Here is a 14,308-nt window from a genome sequence, read left to right as displayed (position 1 = left end):
TACATGACCATGTTCATTGTCGGCTTATTCGGCATATTCGCCTTAAGAACGTGCATGCAAATGCACACAATGTTTATATGACTGCAGTAGATTCAAATGCAGTAAGCAGTACACAAATTTACGTATAAAGTATGAGCATGTTTACAAATAAACAAGAATTTTACAATTTACATTTTAGAAACAACAATGATTGCTCCAAACTAGTGTTGCACGATATACCGGTACTAAAAAAGTATTGCGATACCCTGCTATTACAAACTGTACGATATTGACTATTGTTAGTACCGGTACTTTAAGGAGGACAGCGCTAATATTAGCTGTATTTCTTCATTTGCGTGGATGTACGTGACACAGCAGGTGTCAGGACGTGTGTGCAGAGCTCTGCTTCAGCCGTTCAATAAACATTAGAAGCAGAAGAGTTAAATATATACGAGCAACGCATGACAAAGAAAGCAACAGAAAAATGCGCGCATGAGAAGAAAAAGCACGGCGCGGGACATGCTCGCGCTGTCGGACTCTGACCTGAAGCGTGCGCACACGCTCTTCAGACAACAAACATGCGATCGCCCTTCAGTTCTTTCACAAAATATTATTTGGGATTTGAATGGTCAAAAATATGTAAAAATGCATGGTCTGACGAGTATTCAGGTAAACACGGTCGGATATGTCTTTAGTGAACGTGTAGCCTACAGCTTAGGTAATTAGATCAGTGCAGGTCTTATGCCAGACCATTCTGTGATTAATGTTAAGCAAACAATGAAAAATAGAAAACCACCAAATGCTTGGCTAAATAACTAAAATATATTTATTAAGAATCAGTGTATAGTTTAATTATAGAGTGTAGACTAAGTAAGCAGTTTTATATTTGATTATTTAATTTCTTTCTTGACTTGCTATAAATAAAGAACTGTTTTTGTCATATTGTTTATAATTTGCAATTTTTTTTGCTTATTTTTAAAAACAGATACAATTAAAAATCTATATTATAATTATAAGATTACATTTTTAAAAATATTAAATTACTCAAATCATAAAATAAGATTTTGGTCATCCCAAACCGTTCAGAAGTGAAAGGTTAGTGAATGATAACATGACACTGGCATGTAGTTATTATAGCAATAAGAGGAGGGAAAGGTCAAAAACCAGGGCATCAAGTGAATTTTTAGTTTAAAAAAATAAAACAATGAATAATAAGTTCCCTATCTCGAGGGAACTTCGAGCTGCGTCGAAACGCTAGGGGACGCCTCTGCGTGCCATGTCATGAAGCACTTGTGTAATCAGTCCAATAGCGGGACGATACGTCACGGGCGGGTGACGTCATCGACCAGGAAGCTATAAAGCATGCCCGGGCCAGACAGTCACTAGCTTCTGTGTCTTCACAAGTGCTCTGTGTGAATTGTATGTTCATTTATTGTGTGTGTGTTCAAAAAAAAGAAAAAAAAAAAAGAAAAAGAAAGAAATATAGGTGTTGTGTTCCTCCCTGCCCACGTTACATCTCGGGTGGGTATACACACGTCCTAATGTGTGATGTGTTTGGGGCTCGAGCATGCCCAGTCAGCTCTCGAGGGGGTCGGCTGCGAGCATTGCGAGAGACTCCCAATGCGCATATTAAGATCACGCCGGGCACTCTTCGAGGAGAGTGCTTTGGCTCGCGGTCCTCAGGGCTCGGGTCCCGCTGTTGCCGATGCGCAGCGAAGGCTCGCGTCCTGGGGATCGCAGTTGGATCTAGTGGCGGGGTTAGAGACGGGTGATCCCCTATCTCTGCCTTTACCCGCTGGATCTCATGCCTCAGTTAGCGAGTTGGAAGCACGCTCTGCGGTTTTCTTCCGCTCGCGCTGAGGCACAAACGCAACAGCACTCCAGCTCCGAGGAACTGGATGTTGTTAGCGCTGATGATGATCTGCCAAAAGAAAACGACACACACACACTCATAAAAAGAGGTGCTATTGGTGTAACTCGCGCTGTGTCCAGGTTAAGTTTAGACTGGCCGGCCGAGTGTCAAGAAGTTCGCCAAAAAATAAATAAATATGTAAATAAAATAAGAAAGAGAAAGAACAATATAATGGCGAGCAGACAGCATGTTTGAGATTATGAGGGGCTGAATCTAGTGGCTCGGATCTCGCGTTTGCCGAGGCAGCGTGTAGATCACGGGTCTACAATATAGATTCTATGACTCGATCGCGAGTCTCGCGCTTGCCGAGGCAGCGTGTAGATTACGGGGTTGAGTTTAGTGGCTCAGATCGCGTGTTTGCCGAGGCATCGCGTAGATTATGGGTCTGCATCTATCATTCAGAAAGGGCGACGATGTCTCGCGGGGAAGAGACGCTTGCGAGCTATCTCTCCCCCGAGTCCACATCGTCACACAGCCCCACAGCTGCCCACAACAAGCCGGTAAAAAAAAGAAAAAAAAAAAAAGTCGGCTTTGGGGGTAGGGCATATTCGGCAGCAGATCAGGCGGCCGCCGGTTTGTATACGGCGGTTGCCCTGCAAGCATATAAAACAAGCAGACCTGCTGGGGGATATTGATATTGAGATGTGAAATATAAAAAAATATATATATATAATAAATAAATAAATAAATAAATCAAAATGTCCCTCTGGGGCTGTCGGGCGGGGCAGCCTCAGCCGAGTACATCCTTTCTCAAACCTACACCGAGCAAAACAAAGAGAGAGCGTGGCTGCTCGGGGCCCCCCCCGCAGAGAGATCGGGGGTCCGGGCGACGCGCTCAGCCTGCCACCGTTGGTGCTTCAGGGCGCGGCGGTCCCCGGCGAACATATATCTCCTTGTCCGCCCGGAAACGTAGCGGCTTGGGGATGTTAGCGCCCTCTCGTGAGGGCCCCGGGGCGGTCAGTTCGGTTGCTACCTGCCGGTTATCCGTTACAGGACACCGGGCTGACCACCCAGGAAAATCCAGAGACCAGCCTCGAGAGGCTGGTTCCCTTAGTAGATTTTCTGGCAGCGTGGAAACTTCTGCCGAATATCTCAGAATGGGTCCTGCTCACATTATAAAAAGGGTTCGGGTCACACCCACCCGTGTTCAGCAGTGTTACTCCTACGGTAGTAACCCCCGAGCAGCCTCTGGTCATGGAACGAGAGGTACAGACTCTTCTGCGAAAAGAGGCTATACATGGGTCCCTCCCCAGGCCGGTACTTCATAGTTCCAAAGAAGGATGGAGGGTTAAGGCCTATTTTTAGATCTGCATCAGCTAAACAAAATGCTCACGATAAAACAGATCGTGTGTCATGTCAGGTCCGAGGACTGGTGTGTCACAATAGACCTAAAAAATGTATACTTCCACATCTCCATCCTTCCGCAGCACAGACAGGTCTTCAGGTTTGCTTTCGGGGGCGAAGCTTACCAGTATTGAGTGCTGCCATTCGGCCTAGCTTAATCACCCCACACTTTCACCAAGTGCGTGAATGGAGCTCTGGCTCAGGTGCGACTCCAGGGCATTCGCGTGCTCAACTATATCGACGATTGGAACTGGTGTTAGCATAGTCGAAACAGTGGGCGTTCAGCATCGAGATGCTGTTCTCGCCCATATGAGAGTGTTGGGGCTAAGGTTGAACGGAAAGAAATGTGTGCTGGCACCTATAAGCTGCAGAGCACTACTTTTCTGGCGGTAGTCTGGGACACGAAAATAATGTCGGCTCGGCTATCCCCTCCCAGGATAAAAACGATCCTGGATACCGTGAACCAGATAAAGCTAGGTCAGTCACTCACTGTGAAACACTTTCAGAGAGTGTTAGGGCTGATGACAGCAGCGTCCAACGGGGTACCTTTTGGCCTGTGGTACATGAGACCCTTACAGTGGTGGCTCAGGACCAAGGGGTTCTCCCTGAGGGGAAACCCTTTTTCGCTTGATCAAGGTCACGCGGCGCTGCCTACGTGCCTTAGTGAAGTGAAAAGATCCTTGGTTCCTGTTCCAAGGTCCAGTTCTGGGGGCTCCTTGTCGTCGCGTAACGCTAACGACGGATGCCTCCCTAACTGGCTGGGGAGCGGTCATGAGTGGCCGCTCGGCCCAAGGTCTGAGCGGCCGTCAGCTCTCCTGGCACATAAACCAGCTGGAGCTGATGGCTGTGTTTCAATCATATAAAATCAAACACTTCTTCTCAGACCTGCGGGCCGCCATGTGTTAGTTCGGTCAGACAACACTTCGGTGGTCTCGTATATAAATCACCAGGGAGGGTTGAGATCGCGTCGGGTGTGGAAGCTGACGCATCATATGCTAACATGGGCCCAAGGCAAGATGCTCTCGCTCAGGGCGATGTACATCCCGGGGGTCCTGAATGTAGCGGCAGACTCCCTGTCGAGGCAGGGAGTGATGCCGGGAGAATGGAGACTCCACCCGAGGTGGTGGAGGAGCTGTGGATCCGCTTTGGGCGAGCCCAGGTGGATCTGTTTGCGTCTCGAGAGACGACACACTGTCCAGCATATTTCTCCCTCACGCATCCAGCCCTGCTGGGGCTGGACGCAATGGTACAGACGTGGCCGAGGCTGCGTCTGTACGCCTTCCCCCCCTCTGGCATTGCTCCCAGGAGTGCTGGAGAGCATCCGCCGGGACGGGGTTCAGCTTTTATTGGTAGCCCCGCTCTTGCCGGGCCAAGTATGGTTTGCCGACATTATGTCTCTCCTAGAAGGTCCTCCCTGGGAAATCCTAGTCAGGAGAGATCTTCTTTCGCAGGCCGGGGGGGGGGGGGGGGGGGGGGGGCAGTACTGCACCCGCGCCCGGAACTGTGGAAACGGTGGGCTTGGCCCCTGAGGGGGCCCAGTTCATAAACACGGGTCTATCTACTGAGGTGATAGAGACCATGTTGCACCCCAGAGCACCATCCACAAGGAGACTTTACGCACTCAAATGGAGAGTTTTTGTCGCCTGGTGTACGCACCAGGCTTTGGACCCTGTTAACTGCCCGTTCGGTTCAGTTCTTGAGTTCCTACAAGAAAAATTCTCCGCAGGGTTATCTCCGTCAACACTGAAAGTATATGTGTCGGCGATATCTGCTTATCATATTCCATTAGATAATGCATCATTGGGGAAACACCCTTGGGTCATGCGTTTCCTTCGTGGTACTTTGAGGCACAGACCTGCGGCACGCTTGAGGGTGCCTACTTAGGCAGTGGCACCCTCTTGTCTGGAGTTTGCACCAGGAATGGTAAAAGCATTTCTCTTCCCGAGGGAAGGATATGCTCCCAAGGTCCCGACTAATGTGCCGGGACCAGTAATGCTGCAGGCTTTCTGTCCGCCTCCGTTCACTAGTCAAGACCAAGAGAAGCTAAATCTGCTATGTCCGGTCAGGGCCCTAGATGCATATGTCCACAGGGCTGCCCTGTGGCGAAACTCAGAACAGTTGTTTGTGTGTTTTTGGGTACCCGAGCAAGGGAAAACCGGCTTCAAAGCAGATGCTTAGCAAGTGGATAGTCGAGGCTATTTCGCTCGCTTATGAGTCGGCCGGACATCCTTCACCAATGAGGGTCCGCGCCCACTCCACTAGGAGTATGGCTGCCTCTATGGCTCTTATTTCGGGAGTTTCATTGTCAGAGGTATGTGATGCGGCTGGGTGGTCCTCTCCGCATACATTTGTGAGGTTTTACAATCTAGATGTAGCCTCTACACCGGGGTCCCGGGTGTTTCTGGGTTGATTCACACATACAGACATTTGGGACTCTGGCGGCGTGGGTATTGAGGTCCCCTAGCGTTTCGACGCAGCTCGAAGTTCCCTCGAGATAGGGAACGTCTCAGGTTACGTATGTAACCATGGTTCCCTGAGAGGGAACGAGACGCTGCGTCGAGATGCCATACTCCCGGCATGCCTGTGATCGATTTGTTCGACTTTTCCAGAAGCTAGTGACTGTTTGGTCCGGGCATGCTTTATAGCTTCCTGGTCGATGACGTCACCCGCCCGTGACGTATCGTCCCGCTATTGGACTGATTACACAAGTGCTTCATGACATGGCACGCAGAGGCGTCCCCTAGCGTTTCGACGCAGCGTCTCGTTCCCTCTCAGGGAACCATGGTTACATACGTAACCTGAGACGTTCTTTTGTCATATTAATCATATTATCTGTTTTTTGGTTGTTTTTTTTACCGTGGTACCGATTTAGTATCGGTATCGAGGTATTTTAGTCTGATATCGTATCAAAGTCATAATTTTGGTATTGTGACAACACTACTCCAAACAAAACCAAGGTAGAATCAAACTGTTCCATGTAAAATTCCAGTCAAAAGTTGTTCAGCATTTTATTAAGCATTCAATTAAATTATTAAGCATTCAATTAAATAAAAGTGCCAGTTAAGACATTTATAAGCACACAAAAGATTTATATTTCAAATATGCTGAGCTTTCCATTAATTAGAAAATCCAGAAAATCCAGAAAACCTGCACAACCATTTTCAACATATAATACTCTTGTCATCTGGCCAAATCTTAATTGGCAGCATTGAAGTACAGCTGAACACAACCAGCTCTAGGGATTTCACACTCAGTGCTGCAAAGGACGGATCTGATTGGCTGCTCCTGCTGCTCATTCTAAAACCGCAGGGCTTGTCCAGGTTTTGAAGCCAAGACCTCCTGCACCCAAAGCTGGAATCATACCCTTACATAAACAAGCCTGGACGCCATTCCTTTGTGAGGATGTAAAACAATGTAAAAACAGTTTGCAGTCAATTGATAATAAAAAATTTTTTTTTTTTAAATTAATCGCTTTTAACAAACAAAACATTCAAGTTTTAAATGTTATATTGTAATTTTTTCATATTGAATCACCAAAATAATGTAGAAACAACATAAAGATGGTATTATTGTTGAACCATGTAGCATTGTAAACAGTGCTTTAAGATTTCCAGGTAGGTCTAAAAGGTAAATGAAATTTAATAATCAAACACTGCTGTCTTTACTGCATAAATTATAAAATGAACAGATTAAGCCTTTAAAATGCGCTACATCATTAGTTAATAACTACACTAAATCTGAGTAATACGATATTAACATTCTAGTAACTACAATTTTTGTAAGGTTTTGGATATTGCTTCTGACAGATTTGGTAACACTTGAGTCATTACTGGTGGTGGGTTACCAGACTTTAGAATACTGATCCAAATGGCCAGTAATTCCCTTAGAAGAATGTAGTAGTTATTATTTTCCAAAACCTTACAAAAACCTTTAAAAGCTTACAATGACTTCAGTCATTACTAGAGAGTAATTATGCCTTTCCTTAGAATACTGATCCAAATAATTAACAATTCCTTTAGAATGATGTAGACTAGTGTTGTCACAATACCAAAATTATGACTTCGATACGATACCAGACTGAAATATCGATATATCGATACTAAATCAATACCACAGTTAAAAAAAAAATAATAATAATAATATATATATATATATATATATATATATATATATATATATATATATATATATATATATATATATATATATATATATATATATATATATATAAGATGCTTAATATGACAACAGAACTTGTTATTATTCATTGTTATTTTTTACTAAAAAGTCATGTGGCCAGCATGTTCCTTAGGGTTGGGCATCGTTTTGATTTGAACAATTATTGATCAATTGATCAATTACTATTAAAATTATCTCACAAATTTTTGCCATCTTAATGTATTTTTTACAATCAAGCACAAGAAAGCTTGATTTCGAATGGTAAATTGAATTTAAAAAGGCGAGTAAACAGTAATAAAATAAGAACAAATAAACTGGTTACAAACAATAGCACAAATAAATGCAATAGAATAGAAGATACAAATTAAATAGACTGCTTTATTTTTTCAGGTAGGTCTAACATTCAGATAAGAAACTGAATTAAAAAATGCATAGTAATTACATTTAAAACAACATTGGATAATGTTCTTTGTAAAAAATTCAATAGCGTACAGATAAAACTATTAAAGTTACACAAGTTGATCAGTCAAGAGCAGTTGATCGTTTGTCTTTTTGTAGTTTGAATAACAAATGACTGCGGTCCCTTTAAGACTAACGGACGCATGGATCCTAAACACATGGTTCCTGTTACTCGTTCTTCCTGAACGGTTTGCGACTGTGTTTACGTTAACACTCTTCCAGATGTGCACTGATAATTCTTTGAGTGTATTTGACCAATAATAAGCTGGGGAAAAAAGCAAATGTTTGCACTTGTATCATGAAAGAGGCGGCTTTATTACGGTAGGCTATGTGTGTGCGCTTCAGATATGAGCACGAAATCTTGAGGGATTAGTAGAATTAATTTATGTGCAATCCCGCGTGAAATTCAGACCGATCACACACTAACACTAACACACTGTCATGAGCAAAAAGTCCAGCAGAACGCACTCGCCGTGCTCAGAGGTTAACCGGGCTGAGTGAGAATATGCCGGTGTGTGTCAACTCGCTTTTGGTCGGAGAGGAGAGCGCAGCTGGTATCGATACTGTAAAAACTGAGAATCGTATCGTTTCAGATATTCCAGAATCGATACATATCGAAATATTGATATTTTTGACAACACTAATGTAGACTAGTAACACAAGTGGGTTAAACTTCACTTTAGAATTAATTACATTATGCATTATTCACATTAATTATGAACCTGAATATAATAGTTTTAGTAGTTTTCTGAGGTATGAAAAAATAGTGGTTATCGATTAGCTAATAGTGAACTACCTCCATCAGCTGAGCACTATTACTAATTTGTTAATCAGAGTTTCTTCTTAGTTAACATCAGTAACTAGAATGTTAATATTGCATTACTTATCTGTTCCTGTGTAGTTATTAATTAATGACGGAACATTATTCCAAAGTGTTACCAGCCTCAATAAAGCTATAATGCTGATGAATATACAGCTCTGAAAAAAATTAAGAGACCACTTAACAATGAGAAATCAATTTTAAGTGGTCTCTTATTTTTTTTCCAGAGCTGTAGATTCATCCTTATTAAAGCTACAAGTACACTCAAGCTACAACAGTTATTCAGTCAAGAGCAGTGATTTTCTCTTTTTCTTTTGTTATTTGATTAATGTTAAACAGCAATAGTTTATTAGGCTGCTGTCACTTTAAGCTCTGACGCACGTAATGCGGATCTGACGCATCCTATTGTCTCACAACTCATTCTGGTCATTTAACACTTAACTTATTTAATGTGCTCACAAGGATACTGGAAAGTGTTGTGCATTTTTGTCAAATCTGTACTGGCGTGCCGTCAAACACCCCAAACACGCACACAGAATGCGTGCCAGTAAAGATTTGATTTCTGTTGTTGTGTTTTATCGCGCTTGAATGATTTAATTGCAGTTAAATAAATTATAGTATAGCGTGATTGTGCAGCCAAAGGATGGCATAAAAAATGGATGTTATGTTATAAAATGATATTATGAGAAATTTAATATTATGAATATTATTTAAAAACACAAAATTAACACTTTGATTTTGACAGCCCTAGTATATACACAATAAGTGAATTGTGTCAAATTATTTTAATGTTAGTACATAATAGATATTGCTCTATTGTTATGTATCTTTGCCTTTAATTTAAAACACAAGACTTGGGTCAATTTTAGCACTGACTTTGTTACTGTTCACCAGCAGACTACAGATAGACTGACGAGTCTTGATCCCATCTGTGATCTCATATTTACTTATGTACCCTGTAGATAATTTTATTTTCCCAAATTGTGCTATTCTTATATTTATAAGATTGCCCTCTTTGCTTGTCTCTTTTCTGCTTCCTCACTTCAAGTAAATATTTTAAATGCACACTCGGGTGCAGCTAATTTCCTGTAAAACACGGATCTAGTTCTTAGAATCCAAGTGTAATGTCTTTCACTCCAGCCAGGTAGATTTATACTTTAAAGTGTAGAATTACAGAAAAGCTATTTATACATCAACATAAGAAACAACTCATGAAAGAGCTTATGATTAAAGATTAAATAAATCATAGATGTACCTTACACTTTATGTGTGTGTTTGTGTCTGTTTGGATTAGATGTAATTTATGTCTGCCTGTGAAGAAGTGGTGTGTTTTTGTCATGCTTGCTCTGGTGTTAATGGATGTTGGGGTTAAGTGCTCACATCCCTCACATTATGGGTCATCTCCCACAGTATAGTAATATTATTACTCAGGCATAACCATAACACACACACAGTATGTATATATATGATATATATATGCATACTGTAAGTGTGTGTGTGTTTCATGGTTATGCCTGTGTAATATTATTACTATACTGTGGGAGATGTATACTGACATATACACCAATCAGGCATAACATTATGCCAAAACAGCTCAGACATGGACTCCCCTGAAAGTGTGCTGTGGTTTTTGAAACAAGAATGTTAGCAGCAGATCCTTTAAGGAGGGGGACTCAGTTTCAGTCAATCTCATGTCAATCTTGAGTACCTATAGAGTAGTATTGCATCCTTCATATCTCCGAAAACTCTTTAGTTTTATTATTTTCATAAAAGAAATATAGGCTGTACCGAGTCTTTCCAAAAAAAAAACGAGCGCCCGGAGGCGTATCGTGTGGGCGGAGCTAAAGAATGACGTGCGCACACAAAGCGGTGACGTCCTCAAGCGTGGAGAAGAAAACGCTACCCTAAATAAAGCATGGCTATCAATCAGATTCAACTAATACAGATATGATCCAGAATCAGATCCGGAGGCTAAAAGAAATTTAACAGGGGAAGCATCAACAGCAGGACGTCCGTTCTGTGGTATGTACTGTATTTAGTGGCCTGTCAACATCTGTGTGTGTTTTCTCGCAGTTTATGAGGACATGATTTGGTTTATGGACTATTGTATGCGACTAAACTTTAGCAGTAGCAAACAAAACGTTTTTGCACGTCAGACTAGTGTAACGTTATTAATAGAACAACAATGGAGTAACCGTTAGTGCATTTGAAGACGAAGCATGCTTTGTGGAACGCTAGGTTTATGTTTGGGTGGTTTTACAATAATCAAACTGACACCTATATTGGTCAGCTAAACAAATGTATTTAAACACACACCATAGATCGCATGCTCCATTGATAAATTCACTAAAGTTATACACGATCGTGTTGTTTACTGATGTTTACGTACACGACGACATAGACATTTGAAGCAGTTTTACTCACCGCCTGCTTCCACAGCAGGGCCGTGAGCCTTTATCGCTGGGACCACTCTGACAAAAACACACTTCTTTGGTAAGTTAACTGTTGATTTCATGAAGTCCTGACAGCAGTGGCCGTGGAGATCCACTTTTGCGACACGACCGAAGCGTATGTTGTGAAGCTTCCCGTCATTTCCTGCGTTCAAATCGGTTCAAATGCAGCGCTGCCTTCCCGGAATGCTGTGCTGAAGCGTTGAAGTCGCTTGATGTCACCCATAGGAATAAAGTGGAGCGCGGTGCAACAGGATAGTGCACGGATAGTGGATCTGCTGCACCTGAGAGCAGTGTTTATGGGCGCCGTGCATCTAGTCACGCGCGCGCGCACCCTTCCGGGAGAAGAGCCCGTACGGCCCATACAAGGACCTTCCGCTCTATCGACGTCAAGCGGACCCATACTCGGAAAAAACTCTCCGAAACTTGTGAGAAACCGGAAGGAGTATTTTTGACACAGAAATACTCCATCAAACGTCCAACTTAGTTTTTGAAACTTTGTCTATGTTTAGGATGGGAATCCAAGTCTTTAACAGTGTAAAAAGCTCAGTATGCATGAAACAGCATTCCCCCCCCCCCCCCACCCCTCAGGACCCAAGGTTTCCCAGCAGAACATTGCCCGAAGCATCACACTGCCTCCACACTTGCCTTCTTCCCATAGTGCATCCTGGTGCCATGTGTTCCCCATGTATGTGACGCACTGGCCCATCCATGTGATGTAAAAGAAAATGTGATTAATCGGACCACGTCACCTTCTTCCATTGCTAGATGGTCCAGTTTTGATGCTCACATGCCCACTTTTGGCACTTTCGGTGTCTAGCCATCACAAATTGGCCCTTGTCATACTTACTCAAATCCTTACGCTTGCTTTTAACACATCAACTTTGATGACAGAATTTTCACTTGCTGCCTAATATATCCCACCCACTAACAGGTGCCATGATAAAGAGATAATCAGTTTTATTCACTTTACCTGTCATAATGTTATGCCTGATGTGTGAATTCACATACACAAAGCTAAGTCTTAGCAGTAATTCCATGACAAATTAATTGACATCATGTTTACTGTTCTGTACCCTTGCTTTTTGGTTCATATTACATATTAATTTTATCTTGTGTGTTTTTTTGTTTTGTTTGTTTGTTTGTTTGTTTGTTTGTTTTTTGGGGGGGGGCTAATGTGCAGATGTAATTGAATGAAGATAGCAAATAAATCCAAATTACATGCTACCTTTATTAAGTTATATATGCACATCGATCTTAATCTTGTAACTTCTGATCTGTTACATATAACAGTAACATATGGTTGATCATTTGAAAATATGGAGGTTGCACAGAATTGTTGTGAGCACTAACAGTCACATAGACTTTGACCATAATTTTATGTAAAATAAAATAAATGCTTGTTGTTATCAAATGTATCGCTACAGAACTGCAGTGGACAAGTCTAAATCTATGGACTCTTTTAAAAAATGTAGCAATGTTTTATTTCATCTAGCCTGCTTATAGTAATCCATTAATTGCACATTGTATCTTTTGCAGTTTGAGAAAAAGGAAAGGCTGTGATAACATTTGCATTTCTATTTACTTCTATTTTTTACTTAATTTACTTCCACTTAGGGTCAAAATGGACTGTTGTGTATACAATGACAAATCTGTCTGTGTGTCTGTCTGTATGTGTGTGTCTATGTGCGTCTGTTTGTGTGAAAACTTGTGATTCAAAAGTTAAATTATAATTACATTTAAAAAAATCAAACCTATATTATTTTCTTTCTTTTATGGAACAGAGAAGTAAAATATTGTTCATGCTGCTCTCTTCCGAGCAATGAAAGAGAATAAGGGACCAAGGCCCTCAAGCTCCAAAAATGACAAAAAGCCACATTAAAGCATACCTCAAAGCACTATATTCAAGGTCTTCTGAAGCAGTATAAAAACTACGCATCACCTCTGTGAAGTGTCAGAAACGTGGAAACTAAAATAATAATATTTGACCTACTAAACAATTAACACAAATAAACTTAATAATCAACAAGTCTTCCACACGCACGTGTCCCACATGAACTTATGCATCCATTAGGGAGAGAGAGAGAGAGAGAGAGAGAGAGAGAGAGAGAGAGAGAGAGAGAGAGAGAGAGAGAGAGAGAGAGAGACGCCATGTTACCAATGACTGCAATAAAAAGTACTGCATGCTTAGTTCCTTTATTTCAATACTAATATCCTGAATTTATAAATGATAAACCATAGGCTAATAATACAAAAGGTGTTATTTAAAATCAAATATACCAGAGCTTCTTACTTGTCAAGCACAGCCAAAACAGACAGGGACATAAAAACCACTTTGATGCCATCACGGAGCCCATTGCGCTCTCTCTTTCTTTTTCTGTCCCGGGTGAAGGTTCACAGTGATGTCCAGTCCTCGCCACGTCCACGATCACCCTCCAGAGTCCTCCGTCCTCTCCAGGACGGGTGCTGTCGTGTGTTTAACGCTATACGAGGCTTGTTCTTTGTGCTAAAGACTTTGCTCTTCCTCTTTCAGTATTCAGCAGCCGTCTCCCAATCATCGACAGATGTTTTGCTCGCGTTAATAAAATGTATTCCAGTCCGCCGAGAGATGCGCGAGCCCGTCCGCAGACTCCAGTCAGAGATTACGCGCGCTTACATTTGAAGCACGCTAAAGCCATTCATCAAGTCAGTACGCATGTCTTAACAAGAAAGAAAGACTGTTGTTGCATTTGCAAACACGTTTCCCGAAAGCACGAAAATAAATGGCGGTATAGACAAGGGCTCCAACTTTTATAAGCGATGAAGCGCGAGAACTGATACGATGAGAATGGCAATCTCCCAGGAACGTCTGCTTTTTTTCTGCTTTTTAGCTCACAAACTTCGGTAGCGTTAGTGTGTTTTTATACTATTGCACCAAGCGTATATTTGATGTATTCCTGGCTGAGTGATCTTCGGGTGCAGTGCAAGGATCTGTGAGAATAACGATACATTCTCATATGGGGAATCATCGCTCCGGGAGAACCACGTGACGGAGCGCGGACCCCGTGCGAGGTGCAGCAGGAAACGGTTGATAACTGGTAATTTGTAGAACAGTTTATATATTAATTTAAATATATTTCACTTGTCCCTCTATCTATCGATCTATCTTCAAAAATCACTTTCTCA

At 42.1% G+C, this 14,308-nt stretch overlaps 1 protein-coding gene across 1 annotated transcript in view; it reads right to left on the bottom strand.

The window, feature by feature from the left end:
- Nucleotides 1-14,098, bottom strand: part of chrnb5a (cholinergic receptor, nicotinic, beta 5a) — a 30,953-nt gene extending 16,855 nt beyond the window's left edge. The window contains exon 1 of the mRNA XM_067441725.1: nucleotides 13,437-14,098. Within this exon, the coding sequence (XP_067297826.1) occupies nucleotides 13,437-13,500 (64 nt within the window). The 5' untranslated portion in view covers nucleotides 13,501-14,098. The remainder of the gene's footprint in view (nucleotides 1-13,436) is intronic.
- Between the last annotated feature and the right edge of the window lie 210 nt (nucleotides 14,099-14,308).

Source organism: Pseudorasbora parva, chromosome 4, assembly GCF_024679245.1.
Source record: "Pseudorasbora parva isolate DD20220531a chromosome 4, ASM2467924v1, whole genome shotgun sequence".
Lineage (NCBI taxonomy): Eukaryota > Metazoa > Chordata > Actinopteri > Cypriniformes > Gobionidae > Pseudorasbora > Pseudorasbora parva.
This window is presented reverse-complemented; position numbering and strand designations above follow the sequence as displayed.